This window comes from Marmota marmota, unplaced genomic scaffold (genome assembly GCF_001458135.2).
Source record: "Marmota marmota marmota unplaced genomic scaffold, marMar, whole genome shotgun sequence".
NCBI lineage: Eukaryota > Metazoa > Chordata > Mammalia > Rodentia > Sciuridae > Marmota > Marmota marmota.
The window spans coordinates 13,809,657-13,831,296 of record NW_026000222.1 but is presented as its reverse complement, the minus strand read 5'-3'; the positions used below and the strand labels follow the sequence as shown (position 1 = coordinate 13,831,296).

The 21,640-nt window shown below is 48.1% G+C and overlaps 1 protein-coding gene across 1 annotated transcript in view; it reads left to right on the top strand.

Annotated features, from left to right (window-relative positions):
• Positions 1–21,640, top strand: part of Zfhx3 (zinc finger homeobox 3) — a 231,367-nt gene that overhangs the window by 118,023 nt on the left and 91,704 nt on the right. Inside the window, 1 exon segment of the mRNA XM_015496138.2 lies at positions 17,319–17,550. Within this exon segment, the coding sequence (XP_015351624.1) occupies positions 17,319–17,550 (232 nt within the window).

Here is a 21,640-nt window from a genome sequence, read left to right as displayed (position 1 = left end):
GTACTGAAGCCAGCCTGGCCTCATTTTTGCTGCTGATAATTCCATCTTTTATTTAGGTAAAAGTGGAGTTGATTACGGCTACTGCTATGCTCAGAACACATGACCCCTGTTGGTGCAGCAGCACTGACTGTGGCCAGACCACTTGAGCACCAGGGTGCGTGGTAGAAGCACTCTCGGGCAGAGGGCCTTACGTTGGGAGTGTGGAAACAAGGATGAAGGTGAATTGTTCTCAAGTCATTTCATAATTCAGAGCTGAGTGATTCTTGAGTAGGTGTTGACCTTCAGTTTAAAAACAGCTAATTTTTATATGACGTTTTCAAGCCTGACTTTTACTAAGTTTCGAAAGTCACGAGAAACTTGTTTTGCTTAGTAAAGAATGCGCATGTGTGCGTACAGCGTGTCTTCGCCCCTCTTCCTTGAGACCAGGCATGTGATATTCCAAACGGTTGGGTCAATTTTTCAACTTGGATCATGCATCAGCATACTACCCACAGAGGGGGAAATCCAGCCAGCCATCTGCTTCTTTTCTGTGTGTGTGAGGGAAATGCTGGGGATTGAACCGAGGGGTATTGTACCACTGAGTTACATCCCTAGTCCTGTTTGTGTTATCTTCTTATTCTCCTTTTTTATTTCTATTTTCTTTCTTGAATGCCGAGACACGATCTTGCGAAATTGCCCAGGCTGGCCTCTAACTTGTAATCCTCCTGCCTCAGCCTCCCGAGTTGCTTGGATTGTATGTATGTGTCACTGACCAGCTCAGCCACTTACTTTTATAAATAAAGTTTTATTGGAAAACAGCCGCACTTATCCTCTTGCCTATCATCCATCACTGCTCTTGTGCCATGCCCGTGGAGCTGAGTTGTTGTGACAGAGAGGGTATGGCCCTCAGCACCCAAGATATTTACCATCTGGACGTTCACAGGAAAAAGTTTGGTGATCCCTGGTCTAAGCAAGAGAAATGTGTCTTCTGTGAGGCTGTATTTTAATGAATCCTGGGGAAGCTGTGGACTAAGACATTATTCTACCCACACCATCCTTAAAAACGCAATTGTTGTCAGCTTGGCTGGCTCTGGTTTATTTCTGTGATCTGAAGAATTTGCTTATTAGATGTTGAATGCAATGACCCTGGTTTCATGGTAACTAACCCTGCCTCAGCCCCTCGCTAATGTACTGCTAGTCATTTTATTCAGGAGACTGAGTAGCTTTCAACGTTTCTGTGGGAAGGACGCTGCTCATTAGTGGATGTGTGCAGCCTTCAGTTTAGCTAAAATCTGAATGCTTTCTCAACCTGAAACAGTGGGTATTATTCTAAATGTTAAGTAATATAGCTCTCTACAAAGACGGAGTGCTTCCTAGTCATTAGTACCGTGCTCCATCATCATTCCTCATGATAATGCCATCAAGTAGGTTCCTAGTGTTGCCATCCAGATCCTAGTGCTGAAGCGGGGACGGAAGGGTGACTTGCTGAAGGTCACGTAATAACAAAGCCTGTTGGCAATTTGTGTCATCTCATGAGTCATGTTGGCGCTGGGGAATGCAGCTGGCACTAGCAGGATGTACACCCAGAGGCAAGGCAGTCCTCCTAACAGGTTCTTCCCCAGCACAACCAGTGATTTCATTAGCGAGGTAAGTGAACGGGCGATCGAGTAATTAATTCGTCTTTGTGTGGACCAAGGACCCCAGTGAAATCAGGAAGTGGGCAAGGCTCCCCGAGTCTTCAAGCCCCTCTGGACCAGATCATCACCACCTGACAACTCTGCTTTATCATTTTGCTTCACCATCTATGAAGCACGTTCACCTGGCTTTACTCCCCCAGCCTCATGGCCCCTTGAGTGTATGTTGCATGATTCCTCATTTTGCGCTGGAGATGACTTAGTGTCAGAGCCTCTGGTCCTTGGCGTGGCTCCTGGGTGTCAAGCACTGAGTGGGAGGGCGCACTGTCCCTACCTTCAAGAACCTTCTGCCCTCGAGGACCAATGTGCTGTGTACATGTAGTCCCTAACCAGCCACAGAACAGCAGTGTAGAAAGGCCTCGGAGTGATCCAGACTTTGAGTTCCGAGGAGGAACTTTTGCACCATTGCAGATAGAAACAGGGTGGGAGGTGGGGCGCTGGGGAGGGAGGACCTGGGATGAGCTGGATGGAAGTGCGCAAGGGAGGGGTGGCGTGCGCCAGTGCCCAGGTGCGTGTACCTGCACACACAGTGGGCCGTTAGGACAGAGCTGGTGCAGCCCCTGCAGACAAGGGTGGTGCAGGGGACCAGTGAAGAGACCTGTAGTGGAGGACCTTTGTCACTTACAGAGAGGAAATGATGACAAAAGTTTTTAGAGATGACAAATGTTCTCTCTCATTCTCGCGGGAGGTGAAAGTGGGTAGCAGGAAGCGGGAATGTGGACAGGCGAATGGGGAATAGAGGAGTGGAAGCCAGAAGAGTCCCCACTACAAGAATCCAGGTGCTGCCGTCAGCTGGGGCTGGCCTGGGGTTCTTTTGGCCTTAGGTTTTTAGAACAGGGAAAGGTCACTGAAAGATTTGTGTTTTAAGATTTTAGCCTTTTAAAAAGGGCATCCACGGACTGTATGAATACTGGGAGAGCAGGCTGCTGGCTTGAGACTCCAAAAAGACGTCATCTGCCATTTGGTGGGGGTGATGAGCGCCTGGCTGCCTCTTAATACTGTAGCCCAGGAAGGTGCCCAGCAGGTCTCAGTCCAGATGTTACCATGTCCCCGCCGCATAGAAACTACTGACGTGTATAGTGTGCATAGCTTCCTGGTGCTTTGTGGTTGGCAGGATTGTAGCCATCCTCTTTCTGGTCCCCACCATTTTGCTCAAATGCATTGCTTTCCAACCACTTGCCAGTTCTTTAGAAGTAGTTTGTTGTTGTTTGTTTGTTTTGTTTTTTGTTTTTAAACTTGAGTTTCACTAAGGAAAATCCCTCCTGGCCCTCCAGCAGGTTTTGTGAACTGTCATCTGTCCAGAGTGAAATAGGTGTCCTGCCCCTCCCTGGCCACCTTGCCCAGCAGATTGGCTTCTTCCATTGGCTTCTTCCTGGCTCATCACCGTTTCTTGGGCTGTTGGAACGGCAAACTTATACCATGAGGAGAAGCTGTTTTGGTCAGTGTGGGCTAGCCAATGAAACATTTCCCTGTATTTCACCATTTAGAAATAAGTTTAATTTTTTTTTCGCTGACTGACCTTGTATCTCATGTCACTGGGGGCTTAAGAGCAGAACCAGGTGGCAGAGGCTGGATCAGGGTGATTGGCCGTCCCTGGGAGGATCTGTAGGGGGTAGGAGGCATTAGCAGATGGGTAGAGCACATCTGGGCATCTAGCTCCTAAACCCCTGTGGGGAATGGTCCCTTCCTCATGGGTCCTGGAATTTGAAAATAGAGGAAGGTAAACATGCATACTGCCATGTCTCAGGGTCCAGACAGCAGTGGTTCTCAGCCAGTCATATAGGAAATGATGATGTTCGTGTGCGGTGTACATGTGTACATGGAGGAGTCCTCCCCACTCTGACTTATCAGAGCTGGGGACAGTGGAGCTGCGGTCTATGTGTTCTGGGAATGCCCTTTTGGCCCCGTCTTGCAGGTGTCTGAGCACTTTCACATGGCTCCATTGGCTTTGATAGACCTTTATGTTTAGCACCAAAATATGTAGCAATTGTTTTTATCTATTAAGGTGTCATAGACCCCACCAGTGCATGTCCTGGGTTCTGACAGCTTGAGTTACGACTCCCCTGGAGAGGCATCTGGGTAGGCTGCTGTCTCTCCTGTCCTCTGTGATTTTGTTTTTCATGTCCTAGATGTTTCCCAGTGTATATCCAAATCTTGCAGTTACTTGCCAACTAATAGTAAAACAGCATAGTGATAATAAACCTAGATGGAGAACCTAACTAGGCCTGTAGAAGAAATGGAAGAGTAGAATATGGATGTCCTCTGGCTGGATGACATGTTGGCTGATTGGGAGGGGAAGGTCTTTTGTCACCACATACTAAAAAAAAAGCAAGTCACTGAGTACATTCATTCACCTTTACTACCTCCTGCCCTAAAATCTTATTTAAATAAGCAGTAAATATTAGCAAACATACTTATTCTCTCCAGTCCCCACCTCCCCTCTCAGTCACCAGGGAATGGAAAGTCCTGTGTGAAGCAAGTGTGCAAAGGAGTGATTTGTGGTGGGCACCAACAGGGTCGCCTCATGCTGTGGGACCCCAGAGGCAGGGAGATGGTTTTCTGTCAGGTGTGTTGGGGAAGGGCTTCTGGTGGAAGTGCCCTCAGCTGAGCTTGCAAATTCCCTGGCATTTTGGCCTGTCAAGAAGGCCTTGGGGAGGGTTTTCAAGCAGGAAAAGTTACCAAAATTGGAAAGGTCCGAGTTGGTAGGTCAAATGGGAACTGGAGCGGAGGCTTCAAGTCTGGGGTGGGGGAGGTGGGTTTGCACTGGATCTGAGCGTGAGAGGATTTTCCATTTGTTCAGACCTTCAGCCAACAATTTTTAAGGACCTGCTATGGATCAGGGGCTGTGCTGAGGATAGAAAGATACACCTTGGCCCCAGCCTGGGAGATGCTGCTCATGGTGTGGCAGAAGGCCAGGGCTGGTCTGCAGCCTGGTGGGGTCAGTGCAGCCTGAGAGCTGCCTCTGGCAGACTGTGGGGCCCAGTGAGCCAGAGACTGAGCCTGGGAGCCTGGGAGGTAGGAAGTGTCTGGGGCCTCAGTGGCCCATGAGCTGGGCCTTGGTATAGTGGAGGAACCTGGTCATTTGTGTTAAATATTTATTTTCTTTTAGTCTGCTGGTTGGTCTCCCATACCTTTAAAAAACCACAAAACCCAGTTATTGTCATTTTACTTCAGTCACAATATGGGACTATTAACTTTTGAAATTCAGTAGCATAACCCACTCCACCTTCTTTTCCAATTAATAAACCGGAATTCTCACACAACCTTTATATTCTTTTGGATTCTTTTATTCCCAGAGACCTTGTTTTTGGAAGCAGGTAGGTAGTGGCTAGAGTAAATAGTTCCTCGTGTGAGCCAAACTTCAGGGAAAGAAACAGTTTTCTAGATATGTCTTCAACACGGAGCTACTTCTGATTGAGAAAGAACCAGCTGGCCAACTACGTCTCTAACATATCAGAACGTCATCTCACTGCCTTGCCTGGCCCATGGTCTAAGACAGTGGTCACAAAATGAGCTTGCATCAGACAGACCTGGGGGCCTTGTTGAAACCACATTTCTCCCCCTCCTGCTCCCCGCCACGTCTGTGGACCTGGACAGGGCCTGGGAATCTGCATGTCTCCTTTCCTGGCAGTGCTGATACCAGGGGTCCAGGGAGGCCCTTTGAAAACCTCGATGAAAGCTGAGCGTCCCCTGGGAAAAGGAATTGCTGGATTCTTGACAGAACCTTCCTTCAGCGTGGCTTTTTCTCAAGGACTTCCGCAGTGGACGCCTTTCCCCACCCGTCATGGGGACAGCCCCTCTCCAGCCTCCCTGGGGAGCCTTCCTTGCCAGCTTTGTGAGGAATCAGCCCCTCCAGCATCTGCACACCTTGCAGGGCGCGGGTCCCTGAGAAGTGGCTTGCAAGACTCGCGGCATCCCGCCTCCTCTTCCGCGCAGGCGCGGTGGTTCTCAGTACCAGATTTGGGTCTTAGAATCTTGGGCCTCAGCCCCACGGAGCTGCAGTTGGCTCTCCTCTGTCTCCAGGCCCCAGCCCACCTGTGTGGCTGCCAGACTTCAGGGTTCAGCCTTGTCCTTTTCCCCTGCTGGTCGATGCTGGGGCCCTTCCCTGAGCGACCCGCCCGCCCCTTTGGGATCCGGAAAGGATGTGAGGAAATGAGGGTGTTAATCTTCAGGGACAGCTTGAGGGAAGTGAACAGATACCCAGAGGTCCCCTAGCCCATGGGATGCTCCGGGTCTTTGAGCTCCTGCCCACTGGAATGATTAATTGATGTCCTCCACTCTGCTGAACAATTAAGGAAAGCAGGAGAAGGAGGGAAAAGTCTTCAGTTAGACCTAATTTGGCACCATATTGTTTTCTGTTAATCTATTTTGTTTTCTGTCCGTCTGTCCCAAGGGATGGGTGCCTTGCTGCTTGCTGAAGCATGCATAACTAATGTCCTCATTAAGGGCTGATCTGTTTATCAGGGCCATGCGAGGAAGCCAGCCTGCCAAACCTAGGCACAAGCTGGGGGCTGTTACCTCCCTCTGGGCCTTAGCCCCACCTCATTAAGCTGGTCCAGGCTATTGATTGGAAGCCTGTGTTTGGAAGAGTCTTACTTACTCCATGCATTATCTTGACAGATTGATCAGACCTGATTGAGAACCTCTTAAAGGAACGAACAGCTGTAATGGGAAAGTTGGACTCTGTCATCCGTTAGGATGATTCTGGGAGCAAGAAGAACAAGGCTGACATCTTGGAGCAATTGTATTTACAATTAACATGGCTGAAAACGATTGCCTCTATTGATCCCCCCTTCCTGCAATTACAGCCCCATTGTTTACATTCCAGCACTTCAGTTATAAAAAGGAAATTCAATAATTATTGCATTATTTAAAGTTAAAGTGCCACAGAGTTTGCTGGCTGCGCTTGCTGGTTGATTTAACGTTCAGTAAAATCCATGCTGAGCCCTCCATCTTGAGGCCGAACAATATCGGCTTTTAATGAGACTTAAAAAGCGGGGGAAGGAGAGCAAAACTCAGTGCTCAGGGTGTTTCTCTGGGTTATTTATGGGGGAGGGGGAGCCCAAAAGCAGAGCAGAGAAACTAGCCGTGTCATCGTTCGCCAAGCCCAAGTCACCACGTGGCTGTCCTCTGTAGATGGCCGTGTCCTGGCCTCTTGGCTCAGACTGAGCTGCTTCCTCAAAGAAGCATTTTTCTCTTTTTCCCCCTGTTGGTCCCTTGTCCCCCTTCCCCACATGTAAGTGTCCCTTTCAACCTTCAGCAAAACCCATGATTTAAGGGAAAAGGGCAAAACTCTGGCAGCAGCCAGAATGATGGCCACCAGAGGCACTTGTGCAAAGGGAAACTCCTGCCCCCGTCCCATCACTTTTCCCGTTTAGTTCAAGAGAGAAAGGAAATAAGATTAAAAAATCAATCAATTCTTACGAAGAAGAAGTCAGCCCTGTGGGTACTCCATATCCCCCGTCCCTGTCACACCCGCTGCCCCTGTCTTCTCTCATAATGAAAGTGATGAGGGGTTTTTGTCAGCAAATCGCGGGAGCTTGGGAGAAGCCTCCGGGTCTGAGCGCCACATTCATGCTCTTAGCAGCAGCAGCCCGAAAGTTCAAGAGTTTGGGAGGAATTTTAAAGCCCATCACATTTTTTTCTCGTGTTTGGTTGAAATTCTTCCACAGGCTCTGTTCCAGCACGACATCTGGACAGGTGCACCCAGCAGGATGCAGAGCAAGGGGGAAAGAAGTGATGCCTCGCGGTTTGCCATCAAGAGTCACGCTTCCCACCACAGCCCCAGGAAGTTTTAGACTACAGGTGTGAACGGGGAGAGGAAGATGAATAGAGCCAATTCTGACTTTTATGAAGTATCTGGAGCAGGCCAGTAGCGGGCAGCGGCTTCTGGGTGACTTTTTCATTAAGGAGGTGAATTCTTGAGTGCAGACATTGCATGATTTATCTGGTGCACCTTCCTAGAATCTGAAACAGTCTCTGGGAAAAGACAAGGGCAGAGATTTCAGGTCTTGCAGTTTCTCCTCCCTCTAGTGGAGCATGTCCATTTCGTGACTGAGGTCTCTTTTCCCCTAGCAGTTGCTATCCAAGCCACAGCAATGTCAACTGGGAGATGCAGATTATTGGGTCCCACCCAGACCTGCTGAATCAGATACCCTGGAAGGGAGGGGCCTGGCCTTCAGTGTTGTAACAAACCCCCCAGGTCCTTCTAATGCATGCTCAAGTTAGAGAACCGCTGGGCCGGAACACCAGTTGCATCCTAAGCCAACAGGCCCACCTTAGCCTATCACCCCTCACCAGTGACAAAGCAAGATCTGGGCTCACGATACAGTGACCATAACAGTGCTAAGGATTTGGGTAGTCCTTCACATCTTCCAAAGGATTTTCACGTATTTTTTCTCATGTGGTTTTAAAAATGGGTTCTGAGGAAGACTGGGAAAATATAAATATCTTCATTTTACATATGAAGTGGTACACCTGTTTGGACCACAGAGTGGATTATCATGGGGTTGGAGAAAGAAATAAGCAAACACTTTTGCGTGAATTTTGGGGAATCAGAGAAGTGATTACCAACCATATTGACCGAGTTTTCTCCATCCCCTGGTTCTTTCCTGAGATGTTGGCATGTGCTGTTCATTTCTAGTATATGGGCATCCCAATGGGCATAGTGATCCGGTGAACCGATAGGTTTTGTGGCAAGGGCATGGTCGTAGGATTTGGATCCTGGCTCTGCCTGCACCAGCAGCAAGACTTTGGGGGAGTTACTTAAAGGAAAAATTCAGCACTTTTTATAACGAAGAAGTAGGCCAATGTGCACTTAGGATCCCCTGTCCATGTCATAATTTTGGTATATCACAGATTTTCTTACTGTCAACTGTGGGGTTCCTCTTTGGAATCTGGGAAGGGATGGGGATTCCAAAGAGGGAAATGTCAAATATGAAGTTCATTTCCATCCCTAATCCCAAAGACTAGTGTCAAAAATAAATGTAAGTAATAATAGCATCCTTGTTTATCAGGGTAACTATGGAACAGGTATACTGTATTAAGCTTTTCATATGAATTGCCCCCATTGAATCCTCCCGGTGGTGCTGTCTTAACCTGGAGTGTGCTTAAGCCAGCATTATTGACAGCAGTTTGATGTTAGAGATGTTCAGTGTCGAATGTGTATTGTGGCCCCTCTTTATGTTTGAGGAGTTGTTTGAGGGCTGGGGAGTGGCGCTAGGGAAGAAGTACACCTCTGTGGATGGAGAAGGTCACCATTCACCTGTCTTCTGTCTTGGTGAAGGGGGTGATTCTCAGATCCCGGGAGTTTTGGGTTGTTCCTGGAGGTTGGTTAGTACAGTGTTGGCTCCGTGGGGACACTTAGAACCACTCACCCACCTACTCTGAGCTCTGCAGGCTCTGATTTGACTGTCATGGTACCAGCCCTCATTTTGCTTATGGTGCCGTGCTCTGACGGGCACCTTTTTTAGGAAGGACCCCTGTGAGCCTGATGAGCTTCCTCCCCATGTGCAGATAGTGACACCACACTCCTTTATGGAGTTTTACTAAGAGGGATATGAAATCTGTTATGCTAAGGCATTGACATGTCCCCAAGTGTCCTTGTTTGTATTTTTCCACAAAACATTCAGAGCCCAGGCAGGTGGAGCCCAGCAGAGTTCAGTCTTAGACCATGATTTTTCTTCTAAGATTTACTGTACAGCTCAGGGCCACTGATACCTAGACTTTTGAGTCAGACAGTGTCGTTCGTGTAGGGGAAAGACGCAAGAATGGGAAGTCTCAGCTCCGGCCCTGGAGCTCAGATACTGAGAGGGAACCATCGTGGCTTGTTCGAGGACACGAAGAATCTGGCCTAGAAACCAAAAAATAGGGCAGAGCCACCCAAACAGATGGATCTAGGGAGCGTTTTTGCTTCTTTTCCCTTTTTTTCTTCTAAATCGTGGTTGGGGCTTATATCTTCCGGTATCCGCAGGACTCCTACAGCGAAATAGGACTAAATTAGCATGTGCCAAGGACGAGGGCATGAGTGGATGAAAAGCCAAGATTAAACAAGAAAATATGTATATATTTAGGTTGACCTTTCACGCATCTTCCTAAAAATGTGACGTTAAATCTGAAGCCAACTCAACCGCACCGATTAAAAAATTAACTGCCCCGTCCCCCGGGTTCAGTGCATCTGAAAGGATTCCTTTTTTAGGACTTCAAGGTGAATGCCTGGATCTGGAGAGTCTGGGGTTCAGAAGGCCCAAGATCAGCACAGTGTCCTTTGCTGGCTGTGGACTTGGACTGAGTCCCAGGTCCCCCTCTTGACTGCTGCATGCTCGGTGAGACCTTGAGGCCATCACATAACCTGTCTGAACTTCCAGTTCCTTCAAGGACATGAGCCAAATGCAGCCCACCTCATGGGGCTGTGAAGAGAAAATCAAACAGTTTGTGTAGGTGCTTCGCCAAGGGGAGGTGGTGTACGTGCCCAGTGGCAAGGGATCACCTGCTTACTCTTTATTTAGGAAAAACAGCCGGCTAAGTGTGGATCCCACCTTCTTCCCATTCTTTCTCCCCAGGTTTGCTGGTGAGATTTCATACCCTTTCCCCAACGAGAACCTCAAGCTTTGGCAGGCTGTGGTTAGCACTCTTATCCTCCAGGGGGGTGTTGTGCCAGTGGCCTCTCCTCCGCAAGAGGAGCCCTCAGCTTTGTGGACCAAGGAGGGTCCATGAAGGCCCTCCCACCTGCCTTTGTCTTTGGGTCTAACCAGGTGTCTCAGGGGCCTTCCAAGAAGGTCCCACCGCAGGGTTTCCTCTCTGCTCAGCAGCAGCTGCCTGGTTTCCCCTAGGGTAGCCCACTTGCTCAGAGCGATGCCTGGGAGCTGCCTCAGAATGGGGTTATGTCACTTGCACCCTGAAGTGCAGCGAGGGTAGGTGCGGGCATGGTGCTTCTCTGAGGAGACATCCTTTGTGAATCGGGCGCGCGTGTGTCAGAATGTACTTTGTCCATTTCTACTTTAAAGGGGAGGCCGTGACAAAACTTGATCAATATTTTGCATTCCATGCATGAAAAACCAGATGTTAGAAGTTTCCTATTATTGGGGAGGAGGAGGGAGCTGGGGCCCCTCCAGATTTATAGAAATCAATGTTCTCTGACAGAAGTTGGTTGGTTTTCCAGGGAAACAAGTAACAGGAACACATTTTTTTGATTTTCACAATGCATTATTTTCTAACAAGAGCCCTCTTTGACTTTCAGTATTTGGCCAGAGTGAACTAGTGCCACATACTAATGGAGTAGAATCCCACGAAGCCACACAGCCTGGTCTCTGTTCCTTCATTTCTATTTTAATTATTAATTTGCCTTTTGCGCTCATTTTGCGTGCCAGGCTCACTGTCGCAGGCGCCTCTTACTATGGGGAGCGCCTTTCCTTTCTGGGTTCTTCTCCCTGAACCAGACGTAGAAGGGAAGTCACAGAGACGGACGTGGGACCTCATACGTGTCCATCTCAGGGACATAGGGTGTCATTGTCCAGCTACAGGGACGAGCATTTGAGAACATGAGTAGCTGTGGAAGAACAGAAAGAGGTGCAAGAAAGCTCTCTGGCCTGGGCGAGCAAGCCTGCCCCCGACATTCCCAGCAGTGGGGACTGGCCGCCACATGCTTGTCACCCACGTTCCTAATGGCTCGCCCCGAGGATGGTCTGGTCTCTGCTGCGCACTGTTAATTGCGTGAAGATGGAGATTGTTGAGCTCTTTTTCTGCTTCCATATATGTGTCAAACTGGGTCTTCTTTCCTTCCTTTAGGTACTTCTCAGCTTTTAGGAAGTGAATTGTGTTGTCAAAGCATAGAAATTTCTTCCAGTAAAAACTGATTGCACCTATGCAGTACTTGTAACCCAGCCTTTTGCAGGCACATTTATTTATTTACTCTTCCATGTGGTGTGCTGGGGATTGAACCCAGGGCCTTATACATACAAAGCAAGTGCTCTACCACTGAGCCACATCTCTATCCCCCATGGGTGCTGTGTGTGTGTGTGTGTGTGTGTGTGTGTATTTTAGTTGTGGGTGGACATAATACCTTTATTTTGTTTATTTTTATGTGGTGCTAAGGACTGAACCCAGTGCCTCACATGTGCTGTGCAAGTGCTCTACCACTGAGCCCCAGCCCCAGCCCCCATGGGTGCTTTTAAACCAGCCAGTGAGCCAGGGAAACTTCAGTGGGATTCAAGGCTGTTGGCAGAGGCTGCCCAGGCTGAGCAGGTGTGGGTGGACCTCAGTTGTAGCTCTTCATTGTTTAGCTGCTTGACCTTCCTTTCTTCATTTCTTATTCAGGAGGTCACCCTTCCTCAGTAGTAGTGTGTGGGAAATGTTGGGGTTTTTTGTGGCTTTTTTTTTTTTTTTTTTAAATGGTACTGGGAATCAAACCCAGGGCCTTGAGAAAGTACTAGGCAAGTGCTCTCTCTACTGGTTGAGCTATGTCTCCAGCCCCTCACCCACCCACCCACCCTTTTTTTTTTTTTGGTTCTGGGGTTTAAACCCAGGGGCACTTAACCACTGAGCCACATCCCCAGCCCTCTTTAGTTTTTAATTTGAGACAGGGTCTCACCAGGTTGCTGAGGCTGGCTTTGAACTTGTGATCCTCCTGCCTCATCCTCCCTAGCTGCTGGGATTACAGGCATGCGCCACCATGCCTGGGCCACCACCCCTCCTTTTTTTTTTTTAAAGTGAGCCAGGAGCCCCCTGTTGCTTCCCTGGGTCCCAGTGATATAGTCTCACAATAGTATTTGAGCCCAACAGATGCTTTCTCATACCCACTGGCAAGTCCTCCTTGTCACCACTGTCACTGCCTAAATCTCCTGCAGGTAAAGCCCTTAGGGTTGGGCATATTGTGGGTATGTGTGTTTATTTACACACACATGTTGCAGACTCTTAGAACGGAGCTGAAACAAACCCCAGCAAATGGGCTCCATCGCCAGCCGTCGGTGGGTCCCTGGGGATCCCGTGCTGCAGCGCGCTAACCACAGCCCAAGTTAACGTTTTCTTTCATTTTTTGAAAACCACACTCTGGAGCTGACAGAGAAAGGCAGGGAGGCATCGTGAACACAGAGTAAAGAAAAGAGGATGAAGTAAAGCAAAGCCTGGGCCCCCCTGCTCCCCATGGGGAGAGCCCTGTGATAGGGGCGGAGCGTCGGGGAATCCAGGATTTGCGTGGGAGAAAAATTTCCTGGCTGGCGAGGAGAGCAAGAACTCTGAGAGGAGGCAGCTCCAGTATTGAGTGTACCACTGGGATTTGTGCCTTGGTGAATTCTTCATATATTACAGTGAATTTAATTAAATACATTGTGATCCCAATTGAGGGTATTCTAATTAGCTGGGTCAGGAACAAATTATTCTCCCTCCTTCTCCAAATGAAAACATCTCTGCTCTTCTACAGGGAAAGCATGTCCTTGGCTGGCTGACTTGCCCCATGGAGTTCCCTTCTACCTCCTGAGCCCTACCTTCTGCTGCTGGTTCATGTCATGCAGGTTCTGAGGGTGGCATTCTGAAGCCAGTGCCACTCAGGAGGGAGGAGGAGCTGGCCAATAGCAGCAATTGACCCATTCAAGACCGAAAAATCACTGGGTGGTGGGGAGAAGAACCCAGAGGTGAGGGCCCTGCTGCTGGCTCTGGGCTCATTTCCTCTGGGTTGGACAGCCTGAGAAGTAGCAAGAAAGGAGAACAGGACTTACCACACGAATCATCAGTAGACCCAGGTTCTAACTGGAAGTTTGAGGTGGGATGTGACTGTCGTCAGCAGATGTCTTTTAGCAAACCAGACATAGTTGATCCTGAATTTTTATTTTATTTATTTATTTATTTTTAGTATATTGGAGAATGAACTTGGAGTAAAAAAGCAAGTTTGGAAGTTTGAATTAAACTTTTATATCAGTTACTAAGACAAGACCCTAAATGTTCCCTATGCCCTTTATCAGTGGAAGAGACTGTGGCCCTGGTTTCCTCATTTCCTTTTATTCTTTTCTTCATGGTTGGTGGGGTATGGCTATTTCCTTTCTGAAATGACCCTCAAATTACAGACAAAGGAATTTGTGGTGGTATAAGAGATTGCTGTTGAGCAGCATGAGCTCCAGGATAGAGTGGTTTCGAAATATCTTCATCATTTTTTTTTTAAAAGCAAGAGTTATCAGTACCATGTTTATTTCAATTCAAGATTTATATAGCTTTATCACACAGGAGCCCTTGGATTTGAGGACAAAAGACATTTGACATCTCAGTTCCCATCCAGCTCTCTTTGGCCATGATATCCCTGTCTTCTGGCTCAGAGACTGGAAACCCCAGCCATTTGGAGTCGAATCCTCCCATACATATTAAAATTTTATGTTTAAAATTCAGTGCCTCATTGCAAGGAAATCCTGTTTCATGGGAAGGTAATATGGGTTTGGAAGATGAGGCTTTCGTGACTCTTGCTCTGATTTCATAGCTCATGATACTACTCAAATCCCCTTGATGAAATGTATTGCTTTGGACTGTGGTTATTTTTATTCACTCAGTTTTTTTTTTTTAATTTTTTTTTATTGGTTGTTGAAAAACATTATAAAGCTCTTGACATATCATATTTCATACATTAGATTCAAGTTGGTTATGAACTCCCAATTTTACCCCAAATACAGATTGCAGAATCACATCGGTTACACATCCACATTTTTACATAATGCCCTATTAGTAACTGTTGTATTCTGCTACCTTTCCTATCCTCTACCATCCCCCCTCCCTCCCCTCCCATCTTCTCTCTCTACCCCATCCACTGTAATTCATATTTCTCCTTGTTTATTTTCCCATTCCCCTCACAACCTCTTATATGTAATTTTGTATAACAATGAGGGTCTCCCTCCATTACCATGCAATTTCCCTTTTCTCTCCCTTTCCATCCCACCTCATGTATCTGTTTAATGTTAATCTTTTCTTCCTGCTCTTCCTCCCTGCTCTGTTCTTAGTTGCTCTCATTATATCAAAGAAGACATTTGGTATTTGGTTTTTTATTCACTCAGTTTTTCACTAAGCATAATCTGCTCTAGTGNTTTTTTTATTCACTCAGTTTTAGCTGAAGCTTTAACAAGCAGAATTCCTGGGGTCTCAGTGACCCACGACATTAGTTCCTGGTACTTGCACATGTTTCCCGCTCTCCGTTCCAGGTCATGTGGTTGCTCCCAGGACTATCCCACCGGGGCTTTTGCCTTTTGAGGGGGCCTGTGAAGAAGTGGGGGAGAATGAACTTGGGCAGGCTCACCTTTTCCTTCACCTCTACTATATCAGACCGTCCTTCTCCCCAGGAGTGTGGCCACCAGAAAACATGGCCTTGGTGCTTGCCCTCCTTCCAAAGTCCTGTGCAGGGAGCCCTGTCTGTGGAGAGGCATGACGAAGATAAACCACTTAAAAATCAGCTCCCATTTATTTTTAGAAAGTTAGCTTTTTGTTGTCATTTGTAATTTTTTTTAGCGTTTAACACTGGGCTCTCCTGGTTCTTTCAACTCCTGGTTGTGAAATTATTCTAGGGCAGCTGTTACAGGAAGGGATTTTATTTTGTTCCAAGCTCCACATATTTGAGTGTGTTGAGTCACCCATTTGGGGGGTGGGGTGATCATTCTCCCTTGGTGCCTGTGAAGCCCTTTGCATCCAGACCTCCAGGTTGGCAGAATTTATTGTGGGATGTTTTGGTGGGCTCCCATGCTTGAGGGCCTCAAGTCCCCTCTAGTGAGTTTGCTATGCCACCTGGTTGGTACATTTATATTTCGTCCTCTAGCAAGGTGCATGTGTGCTTCTGGTTTTTTCACACTTTGTCAGTGGACATAGACTATTGAATTGAGTGTGTGGGCCTTGGGCAGTGTCATTAGATGGGATGCCCTCATAGAGCCACTCTGGTATTTTTGGCCTCACGTGGACACAGGATGTTTCAACCACTGCAGCTTCTCCGTGTCTTGCATTATAAGCGGTACAAGGAAAGGATCCCAGCAGGATCCAAAACTGTTGTCAAAGCATGGATGTGGGACAGATGCACTGCGGTCAGAAAGAAGATGAGCAACGCAAAGCCATTCCAAGGCATTTGCCATGCACCTGGCCAGGCTTGGGTGACGGGGTGGAGATGAGTTGGTGAGGAGAAAAAGGGAAGGTCAGAGTATCAATGCACACATTAAACACTTGCATTATCATCTAAATTCGCTGCTCCTCCAGAAGGAGGCTGAGTGCATGAGGGAGTGGGTGGGAGGGTAAATCCCAGGTTCTGGTTGTTTCTCTCCCACTACCTGGGTTGACTTGGGTTAGTTACTTATGCATTTTGAGATTGTTTCCCTGGATTCATGCACACCCAGTAGAAAACACTCCCTCTTCCCTTCACATGAGCCATTTGCAAGGAAGAAGACAGCCTTTGTACACAGAAGCATGCTGGTTCCCTGATTATTAGGGAAAAGGGGCCACGGCTTTCATGACTTTCTCCAGAGACTCAAAACCATGGTGGATTTTATTCTTGGATGATCTTTAAGAGTCCTAGGCACAGAAGCCTGGGGTCTGCTAACTCTTTGCATGATGCCAACTGTACTTGTACCCCCAAATCATTCCTATGTGTGCTGTTTCCTGCTGGTCTTTGGGCCTTCATACTCTGAACTCAGTACTGTGTCTGCTAAACACAACAGAGAACATAATTGTGACCACTCTATAAACCCCATGACCAATGACATTGACCAGTGATGAGCCAGATGACCATGGGAGATTGATAGGGAACCACTCTAGAGAAAATATTCTGTCATTCTTTAATCCAGAGGAAATCCTAATTTTGGATCCTCCTAATAGACTGTATTTTAAATACAAACACTTCATTGTCTGTCTTGTGGAAAGGCCAGACAGCAGCTTTGGCACTGTTTTATAGACCTAGGATGTTGTATGGTGTGATGGCCTCCAGTTGTCACCAAAGCAGAGGGTAGCTGGCTTTGTCTGAAAAGGGCCGGATTGTGATGCTTTAAGCTCCACGGGCCTTACCATCTCTGTCATTGTCGTTCACTCTGATGCTTCCAAGGCAGCCACAGGTTGTATATCAATCAGTGGATGTGGTTGTGTTCCAATAAAACCTTATATACAAACTCAGGCAGTGGAGGGCTTGGTGGGGATATTACTCAGTGGTAGAGAGCACTTGCCTAGTATGCACAAGGCCCTGGGTTCTGTCCCCAGTACCACGAGAGAGAGAGAGAGGAGAGAGAGGGTTGGGGGGAGAGAGAGGGGGAGAGAGAGCAGTGGGTCAGATTTGGCTGGTGGACTGTGCTATCTGCCAATCTGGTTTTTGGAAAATGAAAGGTGCACTAGGGAAAGCCAGGAAAACAGAAAGTTATAAAAGAAGGTACAAAAAAAATTGAGTGACCCTGGGAGGGCCCAGTCGATGAGAGGTGTTAGTAGCACTCTGGAGAGCCACCTGTGAGTGGGCATTGGGGATATGGGAATGCGAGTTGCCTCACTCCTCAGAGGGTGCTAGAGAAGTGGACCCTTTAAGGAACCTTATCATGGATCATCCCGTTTGGCTGTTCCAGCCTGTCCCCCAGTGGCACGCCTCTGGCTGTGAGCATTGCGGTGGTGGCTTCCAGCAGCTGACTCAGGGCATGCCCCTCTGCTTTGTCCCTGCAGCACCTGCAGCAGCATGAGAGTGGCGTGGAGGGCGAGAGCTGCTACTACCACTGCGTTCTGTGCAACTACTCCACCAAGGCCAAGCTCAACCTCATCCAGCACGTGCGCTCCATGAAGCACCAGCGCAGCGAGAGCCTGCGCAAGCTGCAGCGGCTGCAGAAGGGCCTTCCAGAGGAGGATGAGGACCTGGGGCAGATCTTCACCATCCGCAGGTGCCCCTCCACTGACCCAGGTGAGTCATCTTGTGGGCACAGGAGGCCAAGGTGGACCTGGGCATTGGCCTCTGAAGGACCGTCTCATGTCTTCTGTTGGGGGATGACATGCCATTGCTGGACTTTCAGGGGACTGTATGTTCTGGAAGGAAGGCACATGGTGCCTTTATTTATTTACTTATTTACTTTTAATAACACTTAGTACCACTTCACTTTGCGGATACGCTTGGGTGTAAGGAAGCTACAAGCCACTACTGGAGAGTGGGCCCAGAAGATCTGCCCCTGTCCCCAGGTTCCTCCAGCATGTGCTCTGGATTCCGTTATTGGTCCGACTGACCTAGCAAATACTAAGCTGCATGCCTTGCTCAGTGTTAGGAGTAGGCAGTTTGTGGCCTTGAAGTCTGTTAAAAATGAACTTCAGAGAGGATCAAAACCCGTACTTGTTATAAAAACCCTGTTAGTATTTGAGAGTGATTCCCTGTTGTTCCGTGGGTCTGGGCTGTGTGCCGCTTCACCCAGTTGAGACCTTCTGGTGGTCATGCTCCTTTCTCCATCTCCTGCCATCTCATCTGTGGTCACCTTTCTTCCTTCTTCCTCTTTGTGACTAAGATTGTTTCCCTGGCTTCATGCACACCCAGTAGGAAAACTCTCTCTTTTTTTACATGAGCCATTTGCAATGAAGAAGATGTCCTAAAATCAACAAAGAAAAAGCCCTCGATTACTCCTCAGTCCTCACTCTGTCCATGACTGAGTCTTCAGGATTCTTGGAAGAACCATCCATATCGCTGGTCTCCAGCCCATGCCTCGGCCAACCATCTTCTGTATTCTCCTTTTACCAAACCACCCCTGGGAAGGGCACCGGTGGCCTTTGATTTGCCCAACCCAGAGGCTGCCTGCTGGTCTTTGTTGGATAAGGTTTCCTGGTCCCTTCTGGAACCTCCTTTCCCTCCAGAACTCATTTCTTTGTCATCCTTCTGCTTCTCTTGACAGTCGTCCATGCTCGTCCCTGGCTCTCGGTCCTCAGCCTGCCCCTTACATAAGTGTCACTGGGCATCAGGCCCTGGTCCTCAGTCCTCAGCCTCTTGAAGCTTTGACCAGAGATTGCCAAGTGCCCTCAAACGGCCTCCCAGGTGCCTGGCTGCTGCCACCCTGTGCCCTTCCTTGTCCCTGGGTCTCCTGTAGCACCTTCTCAGCTACTGGGCCATGAAGCTGCATGGGGTTTTAGTTTTAATGCTACCAAATCATGCATTTTTATAGTTTTTGAAGTTATGTGAAATATGAAAAATGTGGGACCCTTCCGTTCCCCAGGGGAATGCCTTTCAATTGTTGGATGATTCTTTCGCCACTTATTTCCATATCGGCCAACGTGCTGCTACTATCGTGTCTTGATTCTTTTAAGATTTTGAATATTATCTTTTGGCTTTCTACTTTGAACAATGACAGTTTCACTAGTGTGCCTTTCTGTAAACCCTCCCACTCCTACCCAGGCCACACATGCTCATCTTCAAGCTCACAGACCCCACACGGGACCCCTACACCCTGGCACCCCCCACACCAGTTCACAAACACACAAGACACCACACCCACTCACCAGCCTCATCTTAAACACACCACCCCATAAACAGGGCCCCACACCCTCCACATTCCACCAGTGCACCCAACAAATACACGGACACTGCACCCCATACTTACATACCCCACAGACCTGCTGACACACTCTCCATGCATACACACACCCCAACAGACACTGTGCCTCGCCCGGCCTGTGCCTCCCTGCCCCCCACGGGGGCCTCCCCATACTCACCAGCCCCCTGCACACTACATCTTCCCCCCTCCCTCCGTCTTCTGTTATGAAGAAATAATAATTTGGGGTTATATTAATATTCAGTGTTTTCATTATTATAACTCTATAAATATTCATCACAGCTGAGCCATGTAGAGTCTTATAATTTCATTTACCTTCTTGTACAACTTTTTGTTTTCCCTGGCTTTCTAGGTACCTATGATTAATTCATGGCTCACCTTACTCTGCCATATTAGATGGTTCCTAATCTCCGAGCGCCGTGTGCTGTCGGTTTCTGTGTTAGCCCCATTTCCTCCTGGAGGCGTCCCCTCCAAGCCCCTCCAGAGCTCCCTGCCCGCGGGCTCCTGTGGGCGTCCTCCCAGGCTCCTGGGCTGTGCCTGCTCCAGGGAAATGACACCAATGTTCCCAGTGACAGGCGGTGCCCCAGTGGAGGGATTTTCCTCCTTCTCTGGGAGCTGAGGGTTGTGTCACTGTAAAAGGCACATTCTCTTCAGGAAAGAGCTGTCGGGACCACGATCATCTCTGTCACTGAGTTCACGGTGAGACTGTCCTTTCCCATGTGTTCTCAAGTGGCTTTTCTGGTTCAAGTTTACATTCCACCTCTTCTGCTCCATCGCTGGTCCCCTCCCTCTGTTGTGAGGCCCCTGGGGCCACAGTGGCAATGGGACCCACAGACACTAGTGGTGCCACCTGGCTGTGGGGGACCTTGCTCCTCACCAGGGTAATTTGGTCTCTGTTTGGCTCTGCTTCTCCCCATTATTCTGCTGCTGAGTCATTTCACTGGATTCCCCTTCCTCCTACCAGCGTGTGAAGACCCATTTCATTCAGAATTTGTGGGGTTTTTTCTTTTTCTTTCTTTCTTTTTTTTTTTTTATTGGTCAGCTCCACATAACGTCATTGTTTTAATCTTCCATTAAAAGCTGGTCCCTTTCACCCCTCAGTTCTGTCTTTCACTCTGCTCAGAATTCCCTTATTATTAATGAGGTGCCCCAAACTAAATAGTGTACAGCTGCCACTTCACCCGGGTCTGTGACTGGAACAGACAGTCCCCTGTTTTATAACGTAATACTTCTATTTATGCAGTCCCCTCTGGAATTGCTTTCCTGCACCCTGCCTTCTGGGTTTCTCTCATTTAATGCATATTAGGGTTTTTCCCCCCTGAAGTGTATGAGCAACTCCAGTTAAGATGACAGACTTCCTTTCCGCATTTCAAAATCCTTTTGTATTGTCTTTGGCCTCCAGTCATGTTGTTCCACCCACCCCCTCCCCTCCCTCCCCCTCCCTCCCACACATGCTCCAGTGAAGTTTGCACTCCACTGAGGACGAAGGGGCAAATGATTAGGTAATACTCAAACCAACATTAACAGGAACTTGGTTCTGTTTTAGAAATCCCTGCCTGAGAATGCATCTTGAGACATAACCTCCCTGTCCCCAGGGATTGACTCTTTAAAACTTGAAAGAATTTCTTCAAGAAAAGGGACATTTGGGGCCCGGTAGAATTGAGACATTTAAGATCATCAGCCTCCAAATTTGTAAACACAGGCTTTGTAAAGTACTCCCAGTTCTCTGCTCTTTAGCAGAAGGATCAGGATGGGATCCTCCCACTAGCAGCATCAGTCACGGGCACATGAAGCCCTTAGAAGCCTCAGAGCCCTGGCAGGGCCCTGCCTGCTCCAACCCCAAGCTGGATGCCAGTGGTCCTGCTGTCTGGAGGCTGTGATGCCGGCGCCCTGTCCTCCTCTCATTACATGACCACAGTGCTCCTTCCCCTTTCTGCTTTTACTTTTTCTCCTCTGTTGTCTGCACACACCACAAAGTTTTATGCAAAAGCCATCAGCAAGCACTTCCTTCTTTTTCCAAGCTCTGGACCTCATACCACAGTCTCATGGTCTTTTCTAAAGGTATCAGGGTCTCCCTTGCTAGAGCTGATGGCGCAAACTCTGGAATGCTATCTTCACTGTGGACAACAAAAATACCTCTTCCAATTCTACCTGTTGCCACTGCCTTAACGTATATTCCTCGTATTCCATGCATCCTGGTCTTGCACCAAAGACTGTTCAGTAATAAGTGATTGCTAAGTAATATCAACATAATCTTAATAACGCTTTACATAATGGTAGCACCCCAAATTTTTTTGCAAAAAAAAACTGGCTTAAAATCTGTGATGATTATGCTGTGGAATAACTCACCGGTCTGCCAGCCAGCCAAGTTCACTACCAAGTTCACTACAAAGCCTGCCAGCCCAGATGAACCTGTGGGTCTAGAGGAAGGAATCGAGGTAAAGGAAACTGTGAAGGTCTCTTCCA